This window comes from Struthio camelus, chromosome 2 (assembly GCF_040807025.1).
Source record: "Struthio camelus isolate bStrCam1 chromosome 2, bStrCam1.hap1, whole genome shotgun sequence".
NCBI classification, from domain to species: domain Eukaryota; kingdom Metazoa; phylum Chordata; class Aves; order Struthioniformes; family Struthionidae; genus Struthio; species Struthio camelus.
Window position 1 is genome coordinate 6,117,333 of NC_090943.1, and position 23,786 is coordinate 6,141,118.

At 45.7% G+C, this 23,786-nt stretch overlaps 2 protein-coding genes across 7 annotated transcripts in view; one reads left to right on the top strand and one right to left on the bottom strand.

Moving 5' to 3' along the window:
* PLCD1 (phospholipase C delta 1) overlaps positions 1–22,039 on the bottom strand; it is a 77,125-nt gene extending 55,086 nt beyond the window's left edge. Inside the window, exon 1 of one of the 2 annotated variants that reach the window (XM_009685196.2) lies at positions 5,094–5,443. In XM_009685196.2, the coding sequence (XP_009683491.2) occupies positions 5,094–5,127 (34 nt within the window). In that variant the 5' untranslated portion in view covers positions 5,128–5,443. Of the gene's footprint in view, positions 1–5,093; positions 5,444–22,021 lie in introns of those variants that run through there. The other variant, XM_009685197.2, reaches the window with a different exon arrangement.
* DLEC1 (DLEC1 cilia and flagella associated protein) overlaps positions 20,632–23,786 on the top strand; it is a 42,831-nt gene continuing 39,676 nt past the window's right edge. For 2 of the 5 annotated variants that reach the window (XR_011139501.1, XM_009685201.2), the window contains exons 1-2: positions 20,632–21,174; positions 22,376–22,516. Coding sequence is in view for 4 of the 5 variants with exons in the window: in XM_009685201.2 (XP_009683496.2) it covers positions 21,142–21,174; positions 22,376–22,516 (174 nt within the window). In the remaining variant the exon portion in view is untranslated. Of the gene's footprint in view, positions 21,175–22,068; positions 22,232–22,375; positions 22,517–23,786 lie in introns of those variants that run through there. The other 3 variants (XM_009685198.2, XM_068934151.1, XM_009685200.2) reach the window with 2 other exon arrangements.

Here is a 23,786-nt window from a genome sequence, read left to right on the forward strand (position 1 = left end):
TCGTTAGAGCGCTGGAGCCCTCAGGAGCTGTTCTCCAGCTGGGAAGTTATTCCCTGATGGAAAATAAAGTCTGATGATCATTACATCTTCAGCACTGCACACCAAGGATGGGTGGTACCTTTGGTGCACTGGCTGCTTGGAGACAAGGACAACCAGCTGCAGTGTTAGGTAGTGGTGGCTGTTAGGAAAAGCACAAAACCTCTCAAGTGAAGAGAAATTGGTTGGTCTCCCCTGTGCTTTGCCACATCACTGGTATTATCAGCCATTTTCTACCCACCCCCAAGAAATGCCACTGGCTCTTCTGCACGAGCTTTGCTCTCTTCTCGCTACCTCTGTAGCAGCCTGGAGCAGGGAGTGGGTGCTGGGACCATAAATGTTGGGGCATCTCAGGCCAAAGATGCTGCTGCTTGTTCACCATGGGTGCATCTTCAGTCCATGTGATATGTATCAAGTTCCACCTTGTGGTGACACTGAGAATGGGCTTCTCCGTGAGCAGGCTGCCACATCCACAACCCTGTCTCCTCTTTACGCTGGCTCTTCTTGTCTGCCCAGCTACCCTTGCAGGGCACTTGGGAGGTCTGGCCAAGTGATAGCAGGGTGAACACAGGAGCAGTTCCCTGCAAGCAGCATGTCATGTCTGTCCTTCAAATCAGTGCCTAAAACATTCCTCTGCTGGGATGCTGGCAAAGAGCCACATGATGGGTAGGTTTCTGGTGCACTGAGACCCAGCCCAATATTTCTCAGGCCCCGTATGCTTTGGTTGTTCTCACCCTGCCTGTAAGGTCTCTGGGAGGAGAAGCCCGTTCTCTAGCTCTGCTTGGATCAGTCCACACGGCTATGCTGTCTTTCCCCAAAATAGGCTGGCTATATCCAGACTGCCTACTGGGAAGCGTCCGTAGCCCACGCCATCACCATCCAGGAGCGTACTAGCTTGCGCGGGCCAAACCCATGCCAGGGAGCGTGCTGACATGGTGCAGAGCCCTGACCCTGTCTAGAAGAGGTTGCCTGCTCAGATGTTTCACTGCCAGTTTGAAGTGTGACCTTTATTTGTGAAAATCTTCATAAATCTTTCTGCCAATCTGTGTCATTCCAAGGATGCCTGGATCCACACATGGTGCTGGCTGTGACCCATCCGAAGCCAGCACTGTCTCCGTGCACTTCTGATGAAATCCAGGCAAAACTCCTAACTAAAGTTCATTGCACTCAGGAGCTCAAAACCAGACTGAAGGGCACTGGTCCTTCCACCACAGCGCACAGGGAGATCTGGTGCAGAGCAACAGGCACTAGAATGAACACGGGCTGCAGTAAATTGTAGCTTTTCCGGAAGTTGGTGCGAAAAGAGTGGGAAGAAAGTAACTTTATAGGAGGATGCCAACTTGATAGATTGGACCAGTACCTACAGCGAGGAGCACCCGTGCAGTTTTGTTGCATAACTCCTAGCTATGAGTTAAGTCATGTTTCTGGGCACAGGTTAATTTAATGAAGATGTTCCCTTCATAAAATTGAATTTAGTTGTAGATGGGTGTCAGTTTCCATTTTTAAGGTCGCTTACAACTTTTCTCAACTTTTCCTTCAAGAGCTGGCATTTCTCCCACAGCCCAAATGCAGGTTACTTTTGCCATTCAGTTTCAGGGCAAAACCGGGGGGTTGGGGGAGTGGAGGAAGGGTAAGAGTTTAATTTCATTACATAAAATTAGGAAAAAAATCTTTTTTGTTTTTCCTGACTGATTTATCTGGAATTTCAGTACTCTAAATTTAGCTAGTAGTAGCCAATGAGACTTGCTGTGCATGTCTCCACAAAGGGCTTTGGAGGCATCCATGTGAGGGGCAGCCTGAGGCATGGGAATTTCTGCAGACACATTTTCTACACTGGCTCATTTAAGGACGTCGAAGGATCTCAGTCTAGAAGAAACTGTGGCAAAATCTTCTCCGTGTGAACAAAGCAAAACTGAAACCTCCCTGTTTAACCCAAGGGCTGCAGCCTTATGTCCTGGTAGGCTTGACTGAGTAAGGACTGAGAACCTCTGCTCGCAGTAAAGACCTCGGAGATACATGGGCAGGGGATTAGTCTCACCTGTATTCAGATGCCTGCAACACGCTGAAAACATGGCCAGCAGAAAGACGGAGGGCAATTCACCTGTCTCAGTCCCTATAAGCCTAAGATTTTGCACAGACACCTGCATTTAGCCAGCTTAATCCGCCGTGGGTACTGCAGGGTTTACCCCAGCAGTAGTGCCACGACAGTCCTTCAGGAGAGCTTCCTGAAGGCCCACAACCCCTGGCCTGCTGTTTCACAGATCCCTACATGCTTGCCTGCAGCTTTCCTTCATAAATACCCGTTTATATATTTTTATTCCCATGTGAGGGAAATCATATTTTGCTTCCACCTCAGGGACATCTTTGGCTGCTGTAGCTGCCCATCCAGTTAGCTGAGTTTCGGATCTTGCCTAAGCCATCTCTTCCCCACACCTCTCCTCCTCACTTCTTCCAGCACTCGGCTGTATCCTTTCATCTCAGCTGCCTGCAGCAGTTTTCCAAGTGCCTACGTTTCCATCCTCTCTCTCTCTCAGTTCCTCATTAAAATCTGTTTTTCCCAAGCATCTGTTTGCCCCTGCTCACCTGTGTTTGAGCCTTGCACACCGGCAACAGGGTCTTAAAACCAACTGTGTGTTTTTTTTTTTTTTTTTAAACTAAAAGCAGTGCTCAGGCTGGAAATTTAGCAGTCTTTTTATAAAAGCAGAACAGTCCCAAGATGACTTTTACTTGTCCTGTCTGAAAATGGGGCCAGGTTGCGCAGTTAATGTACTGCTAAATGTCACAATGGCAAATTCTTCTGCACTAGTAGTAGTGCTATGGTGCAAAACGCTCCCGTGTAATGCATCAGTAACATCCTCCATCAAGTGGGGTGTGTAAGGAGCATTTTGTTTGCAGGACTGAGAGCAGCGATGGTCCCAGCTTCATCAGAGCAGATCCCAGCTGATCCCCAGCAGCAGCATCTCCACTCACAGGTGCAGGTCCCAAAAGGAGACTCCTCCAGACTCCCTGCTAAGGGCAGGTGCAGATGACTCATTTGGAAATTTAAATCAAGCAAAAGTCAATCCTTGGGACTAGCTGACAGGAGCAATGAGGAAGTGGCTGGTTCTGCAGAATTTTACTGATTTCTTGGCTGATGCTCGCCGCGGGCTGCCGCCGAGCATGTCCCCTTCGCGGGGCTCTGGTGCTCCCAGCACAATGTGTGCAATGTCTGAGATGAAGAGGGCAGTGTATAAGAATAAGGCATAGTGCAAATTAGCCTTTCTATAATCTGTGTGAGCACAAGGGCTCCCAGTTCAGGGTCATGCCAGCTTCATGAGGCAAGAGAAAGCTTATTAATAGCCTCCAGAGCCCAGCAGAGTTATTGCATAATAAATGTAGATGACTCTTTATAGAAAAAAAAGCAACAAGAAGATCATGCCGCTGACTCAAATACATTCAGAATAAAAGGCACAGACCGCTAAATTAAAGTAGCTGCATTGACTCTGTGGAAAATGGACATTATTATGCTCAGTTTTCAACCCAGGCCTCAGATCTCTATCCAAATGCAGAGTCAACAAAAGCTCTGCAAACTTTTCATAAATTCTCATCTATGGTAATAACCACTTTTGCTCCTGGAGGATATCTCAGAAGTCTTAGTTACTGACTGTCAAATATTTTACGGAGACAAAATTTTGTGCATGTGGTTCGTTCTGACATAAAAAATACAGCTATTAATGTTATACCTGCACTGGGCAGCAAGAAAGGGAGCCTCAGCACACAGCCATAGCCACATCTGTAAACCACAGTAGCTGAGTAATTTCAGAGAAATTAGATAGCACAAGTCTGATCCTGCTAACAAATAAACACGTGAGCAACCTTTTTGTCCACGAAGCCAGGCACGCAAAAATACTTTGGCGCTTGTGAGCGTATGTGTCAAGGAATTTCAGTAAATAATTTTTTTTTAAAGCTTAGCTCATCCAACACTTGTATATTTTTCTGCTTCAGACAAGAAAACAGAGTAACAAACAGCCACTGAAATCTTGTCGGTTCCTATCCCCAGAAGACTAAATAATACTCACTGAAAAATGAGCTACAAGTGAGAATAGGAAAGATTTTAATAGTTCCAGATGTATTTCTAGCTCTCTTTCCCCAGTGGTTGTATAATGAATGATATACCTACAAAAAGACTAACATTAACCTCTGGTTCACCTTCCTCTCAGATTTCTAGCATCTGGGGAAATCAGAGAGAAGACTTCTTGAGCCTGGGGGAGTCTTTTCATATTTTCCCTGGTAATACTAACTGATTGTATTTAAGGTCAAGCACTTATTGCTCTATTAATTTAATTGTTTTCATTGTTATTTTTGTTTATCGCCCATCTACACTAAGAAAAAGACAATCTCCTAAAATAACAAATAAGCAGTGCAGACTTTTCCCATTTCTGTGGGATCGCAGTATCCCATTTCAACCTCTCTGTGATAGCTATGCACAGTCCTGAATTGTTTCTGCTCATCAGAGTGAGTGAAATACAAGGAAGAGGTAACAAATCAATATATTAAAGTCAGTCCAGGGAATAAGGGATGGATGATTACCCCGTCTCTATGAGACAGCCCTCCCAGTCTCGGTACTGTTTGAGACTTTCTAAAAAATCTCACTCGCTGGAAGGACAGGAAGATACCTTCCTTTTTAGGAACATTACTTAGTTTTTATTAAGTATTTATAGAGTTTTGGAGGCAGCTCCTGAGCTGGGGTGATTTGTTCGAGCCCTGCTGTCTTCCCCTGAGCTACAAGAGTTTACCCAGCTAAGCATCCGTCCTGCTCGCAGTCTCACCAAAAAGGGGAGGAGATTTGGATCAACTTTTCGGACTCGCACACTCTTATCAACCAATGCACCCTTCCCACCAACACAGCTAACCCTAATAACAAAGAAAAATCACTTATCGCCCTCCTGTAACATTGTTCACACCACTGCATGGGGGGATCGGGGTGGCAAAGAGGACAAAGGGGAGGGAAGAGGAAAAAGAAAGCGCTGGGTTGAGACAGAAGAGAGCTGAAACATAAAGACATTTCTTTGACTTACTGCTGCAAGCGAGGAAGCTGCCATTCGATTCCATTGCTGCAAAATAATGTGCAGAAGGGCTCCAGGAAACAGCTGTGCCCAGATGTGAGCAGCGGGCGGCGGGCAGAAGGGGGGAGCCAGACCCGCGAGGCTCCCTTTGCTTTCTGCGCCAATAATCCCTGCCGTCAGCTCCCTTCGGAGGCCGGTTCCTTCCCCTTGGCTGGAAATAACCTCTCTGCTATGACTCCTCATGCGTTTCCCTCCCGCATCCGCACGCCGCCGCCTGCCCAGCACCTCGATTGAGGCCAAACCGCCCGAGCCCCAGCGCCGCGCTGGCCTTGGCTCCTCCCTGCTGAAATCTGGCCGTCTTCACCACGCTGGCCCGGCCTCCCACTTCTGCTACCGCCGCTGCTCAGCGCGGTGCCTCTTTTCCTGCGGCTGGCACAGAAGCCTACTCGGCCGCGCTCTGCTCCCTTCCTGCCAGAAGACACCGAGCGCTGCAAATGAATCCCGAGGGGTGATGGTCCCCCAAATCAAGGGCAAAGCCTTAAACAGAAGCCAGTGCCTGGGATCTAGGTCTCTAAAAGGCTTTTAGGGACTGGGGTGGAGGGGGAATATTTCTTTTCACAGGGGGAAAAAAAAAAAAAAAAACCAAAAACCCACGTATGTCAGAAATTGCCAGTATAGAAATAGAAGCTGTAACCACAAACGCTCGTAGAGGCAGGAGCTCAAAACAAGAAAAGTTACAAGCTTTGCAATTGAGACAGCAAGACAGAAAGCAGAAAAAAAAAAAACACTTGCACTGTCCCCAGGCTCTGACTGAGGTGAGCTGATTCCCTACAGCCTGTCTCCTACACTTGAATTAGATATTTTTTAACAGTACAAGGGTGATGCTGGCAAAATGGGAGAGGGAAAAAGAGGAAATCCAATGTGGGAAAATAAAGTTTCCCTCTACTCGAACATTTGGGGGAGGTTTGCAGTTATTTTGCTGTTGCTTTGTTTTGTTTCCAGTGGTTTAGAGTGGTCTTGATGCAAGGGCTTGGTGGAGCAGTCAGAAGATGCAAAGCCCTCGTCCCTCTGCAGGTATAAACCAGGTAGCTGCACCGACGGAAGGGACAAGTTCCCATGTGACAATAGCAAGTCTGGGAGACACACTGTGAAAACCAATTTAGTCCTCGGACTGTTAGTGCCTCCATGCCAGGAGTGTAGCTGTCCCTTCATGTCCCAATGGCTGACCCACGGACAAGAGATGTCCGCTCAGACGGGGCACCATCCCTGGGGCCAAGTTCACGAGTGAGGTCGGTTCCCGACAGGCAGAACTCTTTTAAGATTCCTCTTAAAAGCCCCAAGCCAGGGAGGTTTCCAGAGGAGGCCAGTAAAGCCTGTCGACCTTTCAGCCCATGGGGAAGGGAGTGCAGAACTGATGGTATGAGTGGCCAGCAGATAAGTCAGCCAGATTGGAGACTCGGGTGAAGTGGAGGTGATGAGGGCAGGATAGTTTTTGCCTGGAAGGAAAGGCAGAGAAGGGCAAAGAGCCTGAACGTGGTCATGGTAATTGGCATTATAGCAACTCCTTTGCCCTCCGCAGGCAGTCTATAGCCCCCACTGCAGGCAGGCATCCCACACTGCCCAACACAAGCCCCTTGGTGTCCCACACTGCCCAACACAAGCTCTTTGGCGCCCCACACTGCCAAAAAAAGTCCCTCAGTGTCCCACACTGCCCACTACAAGCCCCTCACTTAAGAGACCTGCAGGCCAATCTACCTGTGCCCTCTGTAGCACAGAGAAGATGTAAAAGGAGCTACGTTAGTCCCAGAAATGGAGAATACAGCGGTCTGGATGCAATCCCTTCACTGCAGCTCTGAGCATGGTTGCACCAAGATGGGACCAACAGTCCCCTGCTGCACTGTGAACACCACCGTTATTGCACTGTCTCTGGCCTGAGAGAGAGACTGAGTTTCTCTGCCATCGTTGCTTGAGATTGGAAGATGATCCTCTGCGTTTGAAACCACTTCATGGCGGCTCATAGCATCTATGTGTGCTTCCTTCTTGCCATATTGTCATCTCCACGACAACACCCAGTGGTACTGGAAATGGTGCCAGTCAGGAGGATTCACAAAACCTTGCCTAACTCTTTCACTTTTCAGAGTTATGCTTACTTAGGTAAACCTCTTCTTGCTTCTCTAGGTGGCCAGAAGCGTCGTCATTTGGGCTGCTTCGTGCACTTCTGCACCTTCCTGCCACCCAAGCTAAGGCTTTGCCATTGCTAAGCCCACGATGGGCTTGATCCCACATGTGTGCTCAGAGCAAGCCTGGCACTTGCAGACTGCCTTGCACTCCCTGCATTCATCATAAACCACAGCAGAGCTGCTGTCAGAGCTGGGGCTACCCTGCGACAGACACTCGAAAGCTGAGACCACATAGCACAGGTCCTATCAGAGTTTTGTTTCAGAAGGTAACAGTCCTTTTAGCTATACTACTACAAACATGCCATATTTGCCTCTGCATGGCTGAAACCCATATACGTCTGGAAGAACAATGAAACCAAGGTGGCATGAGGCACTATCGGCCTCCTGTAAACAGCAAGAATCCTACTAATAAATAATATTCTAAGAATAATAGAAAATTAAAGAGTGTCATGCAAACTGATTCTCTGAGCCTCATGCTGGGTCACTTTGCTCTCTGCATTCCAGATTTGGGTTCTGGCAGATCAGAAGGTACAGTGTGTTAAGGTGGGTCTTCTGCCTAGTTAAACCAGCATCACAGCTGGTTTAAACGGGTTTAAAATTGCTGATAAAAAAACTGCAAAAGGTCAGTATTCATCCTGAAACACTGAGAAAGTGATTCACTTTGCAATAAAACATGTAGTTAAGATAGGCTGTTGCTGACTAATTTTGTATCTTCACTTACCTTTTAAAAGCTGTCTGAATTTCTGATTGCGCCTACCCTCTTCTGAACACAGCTCCATTTTGCTCCTAAGCTATATGCACTAACTTGTTCATACCCAGCTTTATGGCTTTTCATCCTCAAGGTCAAACCATGACTTGGAAGGGAAGAGCTTGGTATCTTTTAAATTAAACACCACCGCTTTGTGCATATTGTCTCTACTTGCAGAAGCAATACTGCTAATAGGTGTCAAAGTTAAATAAGTGCAATTTATTCTGAGCAGATTGGTCCTGGCGTCTGTAAGGTGCCATTTCAATTCCTGTTTTAGGCATTGAAGGTTAGTCTTCTCTGCTTTAAAAATGTGACTTTTACAGTGAGATAACAACAGAGCCATAAAAATGTTGTGGGTTTTACTGCAATGTGACTGGGTGAGGTGAATGCATATTCTCTGCCCATTGCTGACTTACCCCATAAAAAAATTACAGTGCTTTGCCTCCCCCAGGATTTTACAGCAGGTGAGTTACCGTGCACTGATTGCGTTGCAGGAAGAGCACACCTTTTTAGCAGCAGAGGCAAAACCTGATGGAAAAACCTGTTTTCCTGAATTCCACAAATACTTTATTACAGCAAGGGCTGCATTTATTCCCCTAGGATGTCCTGTGCACGCCACCCATCACCAGTGACTTCAGAGCCAAGCCCACCTTGCTATCTCCCAGCTTTCCCAGCTTTTGGGGTGCTGCAGGCTATTACATTTAATGGCTCTTAGAAACTTGGGAAGTGGCTTTATTCCCCTGCCTCTGTTGTCATGGGTTTTATTCCCTGAATCATCCTGCTGGGCCATGGAGGAATGTGAGGAATTCCTCACCATGTCCCAGTCATGTGTCTCCGGCAGCTCCTCTCCTTCTCCCCAGGCTCCTTGGAGTCAGGATCCAGTTCCTGAGTGCATTAGTCCCAGGCTGCCCATGGCTGTACCTGGACCTAAGCTCTTCCTCACTTCATTAGGAGAGCAAGGTTGGGGGTCAAGGAGTAGAGTAACACTAAAAAGCAGAACAACAGGAGAACGGCACCTCAGTCAAGGAGAGGAGCAGGTAGCTGCTACATGGCTCCTTGGCCTCTGTGTGCAGGGTGTGCTGTCTGTGTTTGCTGAGTGGGAGCTGTCGGATGGGATCTGGATGCCAAATGCAGCATTGAAGGCATCTCCTCCAAGGGCCAGCAAGACAGGAAGAGAGGAGGAAAGGACCCAACGTTCCAAAACCCAGGTTTAGTCCACAAAATTTTCTTAGGGCTAGCAAGAAACACAAACTCGGCCATGATTCAAGAAATGAGTAGCCTACTCATTTTTGTTCCTTTCTCCTCAGTGCTTACCTTCCTGATTAGAGGAGGCACAAAGGCCTCGCGCAGCTGGTTTCACTCCACATCACCTTTAGCTTGGCGCAGCCACAGCCCGGCCTCAAACTGAAAGAACCCCCAGCAAAGACAGCAAAAATTGAGATGCACTCAGCAGTTTACTGCATCTGTTTAAGACAGGCCTTTTCTTTTCACCAATTCATCTTGCAGCAGATACTCTAACATGAACACCAGTGTGCACATCATCAGACAAAAGCAATTACTTTTAAACAGAATAAAAAAAAATTGCAAAGCACGTTTCGAGCACTCTGCTCTTTTCTTACCTATACTATCATTTTCTGAGCTTACTAAGAGGCATTTCTAGGCTTGGAGACACCCAGTAGGGTTAATGGCACCTTCCTAAAGCAAAGCTGCCACTTTTCTGATGACTGCGGTGCCATGACATTTTACTGAGGGCCAAGTCCTAAATCCAAGGCACACCTTGATTTACCCACTTGTTCTCCAGCTATAAATATGAGCTTGGAAGGAGTTCAGCTTCAGCATGGCACGGTGAGGAACCTGCATCCTTCTCCAACCCACCCTCCAATGCAGCCACGCGCAGCAGCACCGAGGTTGCCCAGCAAACCAGAGCCATGCAAGGTCAGCGAGCTCCCTTCTCACTCTTGCACGCGCCTACGCCCTATTGCCTTTTCCTGCAATGTTTGTGCACACATAACCCAGCCCAGCACACACAGAGCATCTGCAGGGTTCAAAGCCAAAAGCGTTTGTGAGTTTCAATTCAACGGCAAGCCATAAATCACAGCGAACCCTGAGCGAAGCAGAGGTTTACCTGCCGAGTGGCTCCACTCTGCAAGCATGATTCAAGTGTTTGTTTAATTGCGGAAGAAGTACTTTTTCATCTCAGAGGAATGCTACGCGGCCCGATCACCAAGTGTTTCCTAAGAAGAAGATGCCTCCTGGCTCCCTCTGCCTCTCGGACTTGCGCACACACCCTCCTCATCACGCAGAAATGCTCTCGACCACCTGGCCCGAAGGTAACAAGGAGGTGTTTTGTTTGCTTTGAAACAAGGATGCAGGATTTCTGCTGCCATGATGAGTCAGGAACGAAGGAGCATTTTGTGATGATATGCCCGGCAGGGAGCTTTAGTAGCTACATGTTATTTTCCCCATGATTGTCAGCAGAAGTATAACTGAAACCACCACAAAATAAAACGTCATATTTCCACAGAAGTGGGATCTGAATTTTTCAGACATTTCTGTTATGCGCCAGCTGCTCACTAAATTGTTTTTTTTTCTACCTTCTCCCATTCTATTTACTGTTTTAGCAGTTGTTAACAACCATTGCTTGGATGTTAAGGGAGGTCTCTTGCCATGCTCAGATCAGCTGGTCTCTCTGTGTCCAAATCTGATGTAAATTACCTGCTAGTAGATGGACAGGAAAATGTAAAATTCTCAACTGTCTTGCATTTTGGGACTTGCTGAAAATCAATTTGGGATGCCAGTTCCTGTCAGCCTGATGACTCACATTTCGTATTAGCATCCTTATTCTTTTTTTTTTTTTTTTTTTTGTCAGTGCTATCTTTCCTTAGGTGGACACAGCTCTTGTGTCTTGGAAGACAACATGTTGCCTTCCCTGCCTGAGAAAGGCCTGGGAGTTGGAGGACTGATCCTGCCACCTAACCTGCTCCACCCGGCACTTCCTGATGGGCCAATTTTCCTGCCAGGCTCCTGGCAGGTCTTGGCGCTCCACTTCTAAGAAACAAGTTGCACTGGGGAAGCGCAGGCTCACAGACAGCCCCGTGGGAGCTGGCAGAGCTCAGCACCTTTGAGGATCAGGTTCCCTTAGGAGATATATTGGAAAAAGCTGAGGAATGGGATTTACAACCCTGCAAGGACAGTGAGATTATCTGGGTATGTGGAGGACTCACCAGACGTAACAATTTTGCTTGCAAAGTAGTTCGATGGAGTTTACAGGCAAGACTGAACTGTAATTAACACTGAACACAGTATCATAAAGTTCAGAAAGCGAGGAGGACAGCCAGATTCCTTGTTTATCACCATGGATAACTGTGCCAGAGTATCTTCAGACTGAATGATGTTGAGGTATACATCTGAAGTTAAACCATTAATTGCAAGTTACTCCCATTCAGGAGACCAGCACTGGAAAACGAAGCAATAGATGGCAGGGATGTATAAAGCAGCTAAACCGACTGCTGGCATAATCCTATATAGGTCCATTAAAATTAATGAGGTATTTCTGCTTGGGCAGGAGATAAAATTGACCTACTAAGCTAGGAATACACCTAAGAGACTTGCTATTTATGCTTTTTTAAGTGTTTTGGATTCTCCACCCCCAGTTAGCACAAGTAATCCTGAGCAGCTGTAACCACCAAAGAAAGCACTAAAACAATCAAAAGATTTGTCTACTGCTTTATTGGTCACAATTAAAGATTTTATTGAGCTAGGAGTCCAAAAAGTCTCACACTGATTTCAGACTGAAAACTGATATGAAAACGGAAGAAGGATTGAAATTATGAGATAACTTGAGATTTTGAGATATGAAATCTGGGATTCTCTAAATATTCTCTAATTATTCAAGATCACTCATTATAAATGCAGGAATTTCAGCATAAGGGAGACACTTAAATAATTGGAACTCTGACCAATAGTACTAGGTATGATGTCAGCACCTCACTAACTGTATCTTGAGATTAATTTATGTTGAAAGGTTTATTTCATATTTGTTCACCTAAACTGTGTCACTACAAGATAGATTTGAGGGTGTCCGCGGTTCACTTTTGTGCATTTTAAAGCTTTAACAGCTTTAGGTTGAAGTGAGCCCTCTAATGCTGAATTCCCGGACTTTAAATCTTTTGATTCTGGGATAATCAACACATCTTTCCCAGAGATCTGTAGAGAAAATTACAATTAGTCTTAAATCCTTATTAGCAAGAGAGAGGGGAGGGTTGGGGTAAACCTCATATATTAGCTGCAAATGAGATTCTCAAAAAAAAAAGAGTCACTGTATACAGTACCAAAGAAAGAAAAAGTCACCGTATACAATTACATGTCTACATTTTATCAGCTTTTCAGTTCAGTGCATCAGTAACAGCACAGAGCAGCCCTACAATACTCGACAGCTGATTTATGACGGTCTAAATCATTTAGTGAATCTGACCATTAATAGGAAGTTAACGTTGCGTGAACGGAGAACAGTAACCTCTTTAGGACACCTAGTACTGTACCTGACTCACTGGTATGAAAAGGTCACTTGGAGTGATCATCACTGTTAAGAAAGAAGATCTAAAGGAGGCTGGTCCCAAGGTCCTGCCATCTTTACACATTAAAGGCTACTTCAAATACACCTCTGGTTACAACGGAGCACGCATCACAAGCACTAACGTCCAGGTTAGTGAGCATATTTCAAGCCTTGAAAGACCACAGTCGTTGGGCCAAGTCATCCTGCTCAACATGCGCCTCTTCTTCCATGCACCGTTGCCTCTTTACAACCAACAGCACTGGTGTGTACAAGCTAGGTATGGAGGAGGGTTCATGATTAATGCCATAATGGGCCTTTTTAACATACTTCAGCTGTCAGCTTAATTCTCCGTAACTGGGATAATCGTAATAATTAGATGCAATTGTTCATATCATTAACTAACTGCCTTTTTTTCCCAGCATCGCTTATTCACATGAATTTTAAATACATGGAAAATATGGAGAGTCTGAGTTATACTTAAACTTTGGAAAATCCTATTATGCATATACCCTGTATGTTTATGCTATACATGAGGATCTCGTGATTCCATAGTGTGAAACACGAGTAATCACAGTGATGTTACAAGTAAAGCACTTTTAGTTTTGATCCCAAAGAATTAAAACTAGAATTCACTTAAGCTCTATGACATCAGACCTCTCTTCACTCCCATCTGAACAAAACATGAAGGGTATGGTAGATTTTTTAAATGAGCCTATGAGTTGTTAACATTTCCAGAGCAGATGTTTTTGCAGAAGGTACACAAGGAATTCCTGTGTCTGTCAGGGTCCTAAAGAATGGCCAACACCTTTGGTGTTAATTTATAATGATGTGCCTCGCTTTTTGAAAGCCAAACTAAGACAAAGAGAAGGAGAGAAAGACATCTTAATATTGAAATCATTTGGGACTAAAAAAAATCAGCCAAGGTGACAATTTATTACTAGATTAATTTTTAGATTAACGTATTTCTCAAACCAGTGAAATCATACCAAAGGATGAACTTGTAAAACCTTGTCAAGTTTATTCAAAAAGAGCATTCACAACCTGTAATTTAGCCTCTTCTATTATCTAGTTTAGGTGCATAAGATAAAAGTTAGGAACACAGTTCAATATACCGTCAGTGCAGAAAGAGGAGCCTTTGGAGAAGATGGAGAGAACCAAATTAAGACACTGAAGTATCTTAAAGCAGACAGGGTAAACTCCCTTAAGGGAGTTAGTGTGGGAAGTCCAAGGTCACATGCTGTATCTTTTATCTTTTGCAAAGGGAATAATGAACCTTTGCTGTATGTCCTGAGCAGAACTCAAGTTTATTTACAGAGGTGCAACTGCTACTTCCAAAATCGTGCTATTACATTTCCAAGCTGGTAGAATCAAATGCAGCAACATTCCTCTGGCTGGCAGCGTTACTTGGGTTTTTGAAAATAAAACATCAACGGGATCAGAGAGTGCAAAAAGGACCATAAAAATTGCCCATTGAGGAAGTATTTCATTGTTTTTTCAATGCATCCTCATCAGTTCTGCAAGCCTGGTGCAGCGAAGCACAGAGGTAGAATGACTCATTTCCTTCCTGTTCCCGCTGGAGGGCACCTAAACCAGAAAAACCTTCACACAGACACACAGCCTCCTTCCATTTGCACGATTTGTGCAACTGCAAGCAGACGTGCCAGTGGAAACAATACACGGAAATTAGAAACCAGAACGATACGAGTGCTATTAACATAAACTACCAGGATCCCAGCTAAGATCCTATCGTCTATAGAAGGACTAAAAACAACCCCGGAGTTGTCTTTTGGGCCTTACTTTTAATTTTGCGGCACAGGAGGCACCTGCCTAAGCTCCTCAGGGTTTCCCCCATCCAGCTAGACCGAATTATGCTGTCAGCTACCCTGTGCCCACCCTATGATCCTTTAATCCTGAATACTTCATCCTCCCCACCTTCTTACACACAACTAACCTTGATTGAGAGGCTGGTGAAGCAGAAGGTGAGAATCACTATGAACAACTATGTTTCTGCAGAAATTCCCTCAGAGCTGACACATTCCTGCTTATATTAGCTGTGAATCTCCTCTCCCCTTAGATCAAAGGTGAAAAGGGCTGCGCTGCGGAAGCAGGAGACAACCCAACAAACCAGTCTTGGATTGAAGAGTTTCAGTTGAAAGGTGTTGCAATAGTGCAATGTCTCAGCACAAGAGCATCTCGTTGTTGCCAGTGTGACATGGGACATGTTGTCTGCTCTGTTCCTTATAGTCTTCACCCCCCAGTGAGGAAGCAGACCTGGTGCTTTTAATTTGAAGGTGTCAGCTGCATGCAGCCCAGCCTGGAATGAACTTTTGAAGGGTTTTGCTCTCGTCCTAATGCACCAGGGAAAGTGCTGGGCTGCACTTTGGAGTTTGCAGCTGTGTGTATTTTTAAGGCCAACTGCAATTAAAGAAAGAGTTTACCCTTTCTGCTGAGTATGAAAACCATAGTGAATTCCCCCAAATGCTAGCATTTCCTCCTGTGTTAGGAAACCGGTTGTTTACAGGTCAAAATTAACACTGTAATAGATTCCTTGCTGAGCTATAGCACCAAGGGCCACCAAGTGGCTGCTTCTAGCCTCCAAAGTGCTTACCAGAGAGGGAATACTAGATTCAACAGTTTATGCTAAATGTAAACTGTTCGAATCTGGGCCGGTCAGGATCACCAACTGCTTCAAACACATTTTGCTCATGTTCTTGTTAACGCAAAACCAACAGCTGGGGCCAACCCTAGGTGCCAAACCCTAGATGTAGGGGTGTTCGGGTTTGAGGTAGCTCCCTTCTGTTAAAAAGAAAGGCTTCCTTTCCCTTCTGAAGTAGGCAGCAATTCCTTGCATGTCCAGGGCCAGACCTTGACCCTCGCTCTCAACCACACAGGAGGTATATACTGGGTCTTTCCCACCTTCTACTGCACAGTTTCAGGCCTAGCCTCATCCTCTGCGAGGGTGGGGCCTTGCTCAGCATCGCCTCAGATTACAGTCATCTAGAGCACAGACAGGCACAGAGGAATAATTTGCGTTTTTCCCTTTAATTGGTCCATCCAACACACAAACCAATAGAGTAAAGGAACAGCTACAAACACACTGTGCCTGAAGGTTTGCTAGCAGGTGGCTAAGACAGTGACTCAAACTTACCAGGTAAGGACAGGAAAAATGATGCTGAACTTCGTATGAAAAAGATTTCAAGATAAGCAGGGAAGACTTTGTAAAGTATTGAGGCACTGGGACAGCAAGAGACAGGTCCCTCTTTTCTGATAGCCATGATTTGGCTGAATGAGCCTGGCCAGGTAAGTCACAAGGGGACAAAAGCAGAGTGATCTCAGGGAGGTGCTCCCAAGGGTAGGGAGCAAAGTAGAAGGAACAGACCCAAAGTTTCTCCTCTTTGAAGGTTTCTTTGAATCTGTAGAAATCCTGGCTGTTGGGTAAGGAGAAAAAGAACCTCCAAAAGAAACTGAACCCCAGAAGGGAATGAAGGAAAGAGTTATTCTTGGTAGCACAAATTACCCCTTGAGGATTTCTGTCCTGCCATGCAGGATTGCTTCCAGGACACAAGTTAGCTCACACAAAGCTAGTCCACGTGTGTCTACGTAAACCTGGTATTTACAGTATAGACACATAGTATAGACATATCTCTAGTAATGTTCATGAAGCGCTGAAGAACAATATTAAGCATCAGTTAAATCTTGATGTTACTGCAATATCTTTAAGATCTGAAGTGATGTCTATGGTCCACTCTGTAGCTGATGTGCCCAGAAACTGACTCATTTACCAAAAATAGCACTGAGAAGCGTATTTATGACCATGTAAAAAAAACACTGGTGAGGGAAAAGGCTAACTTTTTTTTTAATTTGGGGAAGAAAGGTTCATTGTGAAGCAGATGCCAGATTTTGGATCGTGAATTTAACCAGAGATTGGTTTCCTTGTTAGCTTTCATGGATTCCTTAGAAAAAAATCAGCGGAGCCCCAGCTATTCATGGAGCACAGAATGAAAACCACTAATTTCAACAAAACACATGTTACTCTAGGTGAAATGCGATAGCTTGTGACAAAAGGAGGGCAAACTGCACGGTCCGAAAATCCTCACCGACTCCAGGGATATACGAACGTATCTGTGGACCTGGAGCATAAGCCCCTTGTTCTGCCCTGCCTGGACCATGACCCCTTGTTCTTCCCTGCCTGAGAGTCCCAGTGTCACACCGGGACGGCACACTCCAGCTGGATCCCTGCAGAGAGGCGTAGCCCGTTTCTAGCTTAATTAGAGAGTGATGTATCTGCCCAAACATTGTTGGAAAGGAATGAGTGACTCCTTTGTGCATGCATTTTCCACATGCTCTCCTACATGTTGGGTGTGCCTGGTTTGTAAGATCCCATGTGGCTTGAAAGAAATTACATGAGTATTTTAGCAGAAACACGGCAATACCCACCGAGATGTTTCGGCGAGGGACAGACTTGCAGGTACAGGAGAGACGTGTGGGAAACAAAGAAAAGTTTAAAGAAGGGTGAAAACTGGAAACAAATGAAAGAGCTGACTCCTGTTAGGAGACAGTCACACAATAACACCACAGAAGATGCTAGGAAATAATGAAGAATATCCAGGTGGAACTGCAAGTTATTTCTAAGTGTCTCAAAGAGAACTGGAAATTATCTAAGACAAGCAAGGCAAGATCTCTAAGAAGAAGATAATCTTTTATTAAACTAACTAGTATGTGTGAAGAGAAACCCAGCTTTGGCAGGAGAAGGAAGTACTGTGATGTGAGAAGCCAGCTCTCAGAAGCTGAGCTGTTTGACATTTGAATCTAAAAAAAAAAAAAAAAGATTATTTTTCTAGTTGCCATGTCTGAAGGTTTTACTAGGTTTTAAAGTCAGACTGTTAATGCTGTTTTTATTTCATCTTCACAATACACGCGGTGACATGCGAAGGAGACTTGCGTTCAGATGATACTTGTTTGGCCACATTTGGCTCTGCAATACTGCAGAGGGGGAAAAAACATAGTTTCGTCAGTGTAGAGAATAAAATACCTTTGACCCGATATACATATAAGAGAATACGCTAGATTTAGACTAAAGTGTTTTTAGCTTCTCCGTTATCTGATCAGCGGCTTAATACAGCGTTTGTTTTAAAAGGGTTTTCCTGAATACATGAAAACCTGAATGTGGCCATAGGAGGGCAGCAACGTCAAAGTGAATCGTATGCCCAGGGTACTTATGGGAATTGCGCTGGGAACACCCTAAACTGAGGAGGAGACTATTATTTCTGCTACCCCTACGGGAATATGCAAAACAGTGCAATTCTTCCCCAGCAAGAGACAGTACCTTACTCTCCTGCATTTAAAAAATGCCGCGTGGACTTGCCCTGTCTCTAGAAAAATCCGAAAAACACCCCAAAATGTTTGCAGACGTGAGCATTCTAAACCCTACGGGGTTTTTTTGTTTTATTTTAACCAATACATAACCCAAGGCTATTTGATTTATGTATATGTGTGGTTGTGTGTGTGTGTGTGTATGTGTGTGTACACTACATATTTATATTTGGATTATATTTATATTTGGGAGATATAAATAGATCAATTCCAAATGAATCCATAGTGTTGCACAAACAGAGTGGGGACGGCACTTTCAGCAGAATTTTTAACTTTGATTTTTAGTTTTAACAGAGCCCTAAGTTTTGCAGTTTTGAGGAACCTTTCAAATATCATGTGAGTGTCATCACTTTAGTGAGTCCTCCCTCTGTAAGGATGTCCACTGACATTAGTATAGGTTTTGAGACTGCTATGAATATGAATGTATGAACTTTTCTGCAAGCTGCTTTATTCAGTGAAAGGACACAATAATTACTCCATTCTTATTTATTATGCATTTATTTATTATGCATTTAATGAATACATGTTGACAATAATTTAGGATTATAATTAGTCAAACACAGCTGTCCTTTGCTTTAAAATGTGTATAGAAACACTGGCTGACTTACAGGCTTGGGTCATAACATCCATCTCTACTTCCCATAAAACATGAGCAAGCCAAATAAAATTGATTTAAAACTTGATTTTTTGCACAGAAGTGTAAGATGTCATTCTATTTCGCAAACTACCTTTGTACACATCATCTCTTACACCATTCTTTAGTGCCCTGATTGCATTCAAACTACATCTGGCCACTTTATAGATATATATGTCGCTCCTTATTGCTGCTTTCAATCTTGAAAAGCTAACAAGCAGAAAGAGCAAGCTGGGCTTGCCATATGCATAATGTCATTTCGTGCTTGGTTGCATGAATGATCCATCCACCCACCATGACTACGAGCTGATGCAGTTAGGTTACAATGGGAAGGACCTTTTAACAACACGTTACTACGAGCAGAAAGCATGTTTTTGGATAAGAGATGATTTTTTTTCACAGTCCTGGTGATACAACAAGGCATGTGTGGGGACCACCTGGGGAATTCGAACAAAATAAATATCGAAAAGCCATATGACCCTGGCACAGCTATGTCTACATTAGCAAGAAGCATGGTGCAACAGGCAAGAAGCACGGGAAGCAGGGCCGTCAGGAGAGTCACTTCAAAAACACGCTCCTGATCTGAATCAAAACATCAGCATAAGATGCAACATTATGCACGACATAGACGTGCAAGGAAATACAAGGCAAAAATTTCTTGTAGACGTCATACACGGCAGCTAGAGAAAGTGTCTGCATTTGGACAAGCTATGCCTACAATTGTAGGCTAAACCTTCCGTTTGGTGGGTTTTTTTACCATTTCCTACATGCATGATTCTCCATTCAGCCTTTGGGAATTAAACATATCAGAACGGTGATGAAGAAGATGAGATATATGCAAATTGTTCTTAACAATTTTATAGTAGTCCTATGGAAGTGTAAATATCTTAATTGCATTAAGCAGCTCTATGACCAGAATAGTGTTATCTATTTTTTAAGGTTAAGTGAGTTAATGAAGCCAGCATAAAAATGAAGATGTGATCAAAAATATATTATTGGGTGGGAAACTGAATTGTGTACAGCTCTAGATCAGCCTTTAAACCCTTCCTTCCGATTTTGGGTTTGACCACCAGGTAGGTAGATCTCACCCTCGTTCTCAGATTTCATGGTAAGTTTGCTGGACTGCAGAGGCCAGAAGGCCTCCACCTTCTAAAATGAGATGATCTGCCTGACGAGTCGTTGAAAAACAGTAAAGACGAAAGGACAGAAAGCTTTCTCCACAGTCAGTTTTTACACACATCTATATACTACTTTAAACAGAAACGTCTGCTTTACCGCCACCGCTCTAAGGCTTTCTTGAATGCTGGGGACGAATTCTTTAAAAATGCTGGATTTTATTAGCGTTCCAGTCAGCAAGCAGATGTTACAATGCATTGCAACAGCACATGAGCAGAAAACTTGGAATTCTGAGGTGGAAACAGGTCAAAACGTGGATGCTCCGAACGGCTAGAGGCAAGGACGCGTGAACGCGCCTGCACAGCCGCCAGCTGTGACCCTTTCCGACGAGAAAACACGTGGAACCGGGTCTTCTTGTCGGATGACTTTAGGCTCTTGAGCGTGATGTTATGAGCGCGCTGGGGTTTCCTTTGGAGGAAGTTTCCCCTTTTTATAGGGAAATTAAAAAAAAAAAAAAAATCCAGTACGGCTAAGGGTCTAATTTGGCATCGCACTAGAACAAGGCAAGGCAGATTTCGGCACCCTGACGAACCAAGGTGTGTCGGGCCAGCCGCGCGGGGAAGAAGGCGCGTTGGCCGACGGCAGCGTTCGCGAGAGCCGTTTTCCGGCAAACCCCGTGCGAGGGCAGCGACGCGCCGGCGCCCTTGGCCCGGGCCGGGGCGACGGGGACGGGCACGGGGCGCAGCGGACCCCGGCGGCGAGGCGGAGGCCTCCTGCGCCGCGGCCCGGCTCTTCCAGGCCGAGCAAGACGCAGGAGGTGGGGAAATGAATAAATAAATAAATAAATAAAAGGAATGAAAGGAGGCCTGAGGAACGGAAAAGGCTACGCCGGGAACGCAGCGGAGGCGAGCGCTGTTTCTAAGGAAAACATCACCCTCCTCGGCCGAGAGAAGGCGGCTGTTGTTAGCAACCGGCGCGTACACAGGCGCCGTGACTGAGGCCCGCGGGGCCGGACGGAGGGAGAGGGGGAGAAGGAGCGAGCGCTCCTCGGCGCCGGCGGCCAGCCGAGGCCGAGGCCGTTTTTTCCTGTCAGGAAAAAACGTGGGGCTTCGCCTCAGCCCCGCAGCTGCAAAAACGCACGGCGGCTAGCGGTGCGGGGTGAAGCAGCCAGGTCCCTTTGGAAAAGCACAGCTGACCCTCCCTCCATCTTCTGGCGGCTTCTCCCCGATGTTTTACGGAGTTTCTCCTTAACCTACACAGTGAGGCCGCTCTCAAGGAGCGTTTTCCGCCATGGAGTCCCGGCCACCAGGCACCTCCCGCCCCGGCGGTCGCCGGGCAACGGCGGCGTCGCAGCCGCCCGGCGGGGCCTGAGGCGGCGGGAGAGGCCCGAGGCGGCGGGGAGAGGCAGCAGGGTGGGCCGGGACGGCCGCGGCGACCCCGGCACCGGGATCGCCATGGCTCAGGGCGGCCTGAACCCCGGGACGCAGGTAAGGCACCGCGGCGGGCCTCAGGGCACGCACACAGGTACGCACACACACACTCTGCCTGCACATCCCTACACAAACACACTCTCCCTACACACACACATACACACACACACACACACACACACATACACACACACACTCTGCCTGCACATCCCTACACACATCCCTGCACACACACACATACACACACACATTCCCTGTACATCCCTACACACACACACACACTCTGCCTGCTTATTCCTACACTCACACATATACACACACACACTCCCTGCACATCCCTACACACACACACACTCTGCCTGCTTATCCCTACACTCACACATACACACACACACTCTCCCTGCACATCCCTACACACACACACACACACTCTCTCCCTGCTCACCTCTACACACACACACACATAGACACGCTCCCTGCACATCCCCCCCTCCACACACTCTCTCCCTGCTCACCCTGACACAGACACACACACACACACTCTCCCTGCACATCCCTTCACACACACACACACTCTCTCCCTGCTCACCCCTACACACACACACACACAGACACGCTCCCTGCACATCCCCCCCTCCACACACTCTCTCCCTGCTCACCCTGACACAGACACACACACACACACTCTCCCTGCACATCCCTACACACACACACACACACACGCAGCCCCCAGCACACGCACACTCCCCACACACCTGCGCACAAGGCCACGTGTGCAGCCATCGCGCAGGCGTGCAGCCAGCACAGACGCACCACCCTGCCCGCCCGCCCCACCGCGCGTGCCCCCATGCACACGCGTACCCTTGCTGCCCGGCATGCGTGGGGGCCCCACCTCTGCGCTCACCCTCGCGTCCTGGCTGTCATCTCCTGCACGAGCTCTCTGACCTGCCTCAAGCGCTTTCCTCCAGCTGGGAGAAACCCCGTTCTTGCTCTTCTGACAACAGAAGGAGGCTCCGAGGATTGGCCCTAGTGCAGAGGCTGGCGTTTAGTGACGTAAACCCTCCCCGCTGAGGTTCCTCACCCCCAAATGCAGACTTAGTTCACATTCATAGAGGTAAATTGAAAATTACTTCTGCAGAACCGAATACTGATTCAATCACTGTAGCGTGCTTTGTTTAGTAGCCCAAGTCTTGCCCTAGGATCTTCTTTGTTCTTGTCTCCGTGTTTAAGCGTTAATATCCCCATTTTCTTTCCTCAGGACATTTCCCATTTGTTGATTAGCACCTTTAAGGACCTGTATACTGGAGATGTGATAGGGGTGGACATGGAGACAAATTTGATCAAGTCTCGAGGAGGAGATGACGTTTATCGTGAGACTTTCACGGGGGAGCTACAGAAGGTACAAGTCAAAACCCAGTCAAGACTTCAGAGCTCTTTACATTTACTACACATACATGTTTATTACTGATTTACAATTTCTAGGTCTTTGGAAGGGAGAAAAAGTGGACTTTTTTGTTTTATTTTTTTCCAAGAATTGACATTTTAATGGACAGTCATTTAGGTACAGAAATTTACTTGAGTACATTTTCCCTCCGGATCTTTCCTATAAATTGGTATTCGTCACGTGATCTTTCTAACTGTACAGAATATTCTCTGTCCTGGAAGCTTTCTCAGACACTAAGTAAAACCAATCACCCTTTAAAAGCCTGTTCTACTGCCTGTTGGCAACTTAACTTCTCCCTAAAATTGAAAGTCAGTGTACTAGACTTCCTGTCTTGCAATAAAGTATTCTCATGTGTTGCATTTTGCAAACAGATGCTGCAAAGATACTTAAATGTACTTTTCCTACCTTAGTGGTGCACTATGATACATAATTCATTAGCATTTGCAAAGCTATCTGAGAATCTTGGGTGAAAACAACAGGAGAAATGCAAAATACTTGTATTAATCATACTGCTCCGGTAGCTGTTGTCAGTGTGTGAGTGGAGGCTGTTGTTAGGATGATTTGAGCAACGAGTATTTTGCTTTGTTTTGTTTTGCTTTTTGCGTCATACTTTCTCAAAGGTTATCATACCTGAAAAACCTGAAGTTTTTTATTTCTTTTGAGTCATTTGTCAATATATCTGTGGACACAGGATGTTCTGAGTAATAAAACGTGAATACTATCTCTTGAAATTGACTGCTTGGATAAGATTCATCTCAGCTGACAGTACATGCCTCTAATGTGTATGTTACAGCTGAACTAGCCACCCAAAGCTCTCTGTATCATCACAGAAGAAAAACAGGCACTTTTTAGGGGATGACTCATCTGATCTGTTTTAGATATCTGCTTTGGCATGGGATGGAGTCATATCCTAGGTTCCATTGACAGTGGAGAGATCCCAGAATGAGCAGAACGGAAGGAAGCATCTGATTTTAGCTGAGATGCATCTTGCCCTTTCTATTTAAAAATTTTTCACCCAGAAGATTAAACCATGTTACATAAAAGTTCTGCAAAAAGCTCAATGACAGGCTACAGATGTTCTGAGACCAACGTCTGTAATTTTCACTTGGCGTTGCTCCTGTCTGTCTCTGTGCCTCTGTTAAATTCTTCCTTTAACTTGGATTGATACTTCTTTGAGGCAGGATCTTCTTTTAGAGTTGTGCTTGTGAATCACCAAGCACGCTGG